This window comes from Orycteropus afer, unplaced genomic scaffold, assembly GCF_000298275.1.
Source record: "Orycteropus afer afer isolate SDZICR_OR568_19922 unplaced genomic scaffold, OryAfe1.0 scaffold00247, whole genome shotgun sequence".
NCBI classification, from domain to species: domain Eukaryota; kingdom Metazoa; phylum Chordata; class Mammalia; order Tubulidentata; family Orycteropodidae; genus Orycteropus; species Orycteropus afer.
Window position 1 is genome coordinate 108,291 of NW_006921834.1, and position 1,016 is coordinate 109,306.

Here is a 1,016-nt window from a genome sequence, read left to right on the forward strand (position 1 = left end):
CAACAGTTGCCCCAAAAGACAAAGGGCCACACCATTCTGTGTGGGTTGACAAGCCACAAAAAAAAAAAAAACTAGCAGAGATCCACTCTGTGCTTAAAAAGTGTTGCCAAGAGCTGAACCCAAGCCCACTGCCATGCAACCACCCAGGACTCCACCTACTCAGAGAGAGTTTCTTCTCCCTTTCCCCCACTCTCTTCCGGACTACCAGCAGTGCAAATTGAGGGGTTCTTGAGATATTTTTCAGTAATATCTTTATTCCCATTCAAAACCCCAGCTCACCTGGAAAAACTCCAGGTGTGGCTATTTTGAGTCCTCAGTGCTTGTGGGTTCTGTGATGTGTTGTTTTTGTTTTTGTTTTTTTCTGTCCTTCCCTCCACCTCGACTTCTTTTGTATTCCCAATGACTCCACTCCATCTTCACCAGCTAGGTGGGTTTGCTTATTTTTCCCAGTTGTTTAACCTGCTCCTTTTCTTCACCTTCACTGGATCTAATGCTTTATCTTTTCCTTAGTTACTCTTATTTATCTTTCAAGTTTCAGCATAAGAGATGTCCTTTGGGACTGTTTTGCTTATCTTTAAAATTAAACAGATTTTCCACCACTTATTATCATGACACTAATTATGTTATATAGTAATTATAAGGTTCTCTGTCTCAGACTAAAGTTTTAGAATGATAACAACTTAAAAGTAGATTCAATGCATATATATAGTTACAGACATATAATTAACCAAGTGGGTTACCAAAGTCCAGTTTTACAAAAAATAGTACATAAACACATCTTTTATGATAGGATATATTTCTAGGCAAATATGAAATTTAAAATTTTGGATTAAAGAGATCAATTTATTATTAAACAGTAGGAAGACTTACTCAGAAGAAGAATATAGAGGGTAAAGAAGGAGTGATAGAAAACATAATATGATAAAATTGCTGAGAAGAGAAATGATGCAGATCTGAACTAATGTAATTAAAATTTGAATACATTCTTTTTTCATTCAATAACATGTTATTTATGT

At 35.4% G+C, this 1,016-nt stretch overlaps 1 protein-coding gene across 1 annotated transcript in view; it reads right to left on the reverse strand.

Annotated features, from left to right (window-relative positions):
* Window positions 1–866: 866 nt before the first annotated feature.
* Window positions 867–1,016, reverse strand: part of LOC103204392 (olfactory receptor 6C6-like) — a 1,065-nt gene continuing 915 nt past the window's right edge. Inside the window, exon 2 of the mRNA XM_007949591.1 lies at window positions 867–975. Coding sequence (XP_007947782.1) covers window positions 867–975 — 109 coding nt within the window. The remainder of the gene's footprint in view (window positions 976–1,016) is intronic.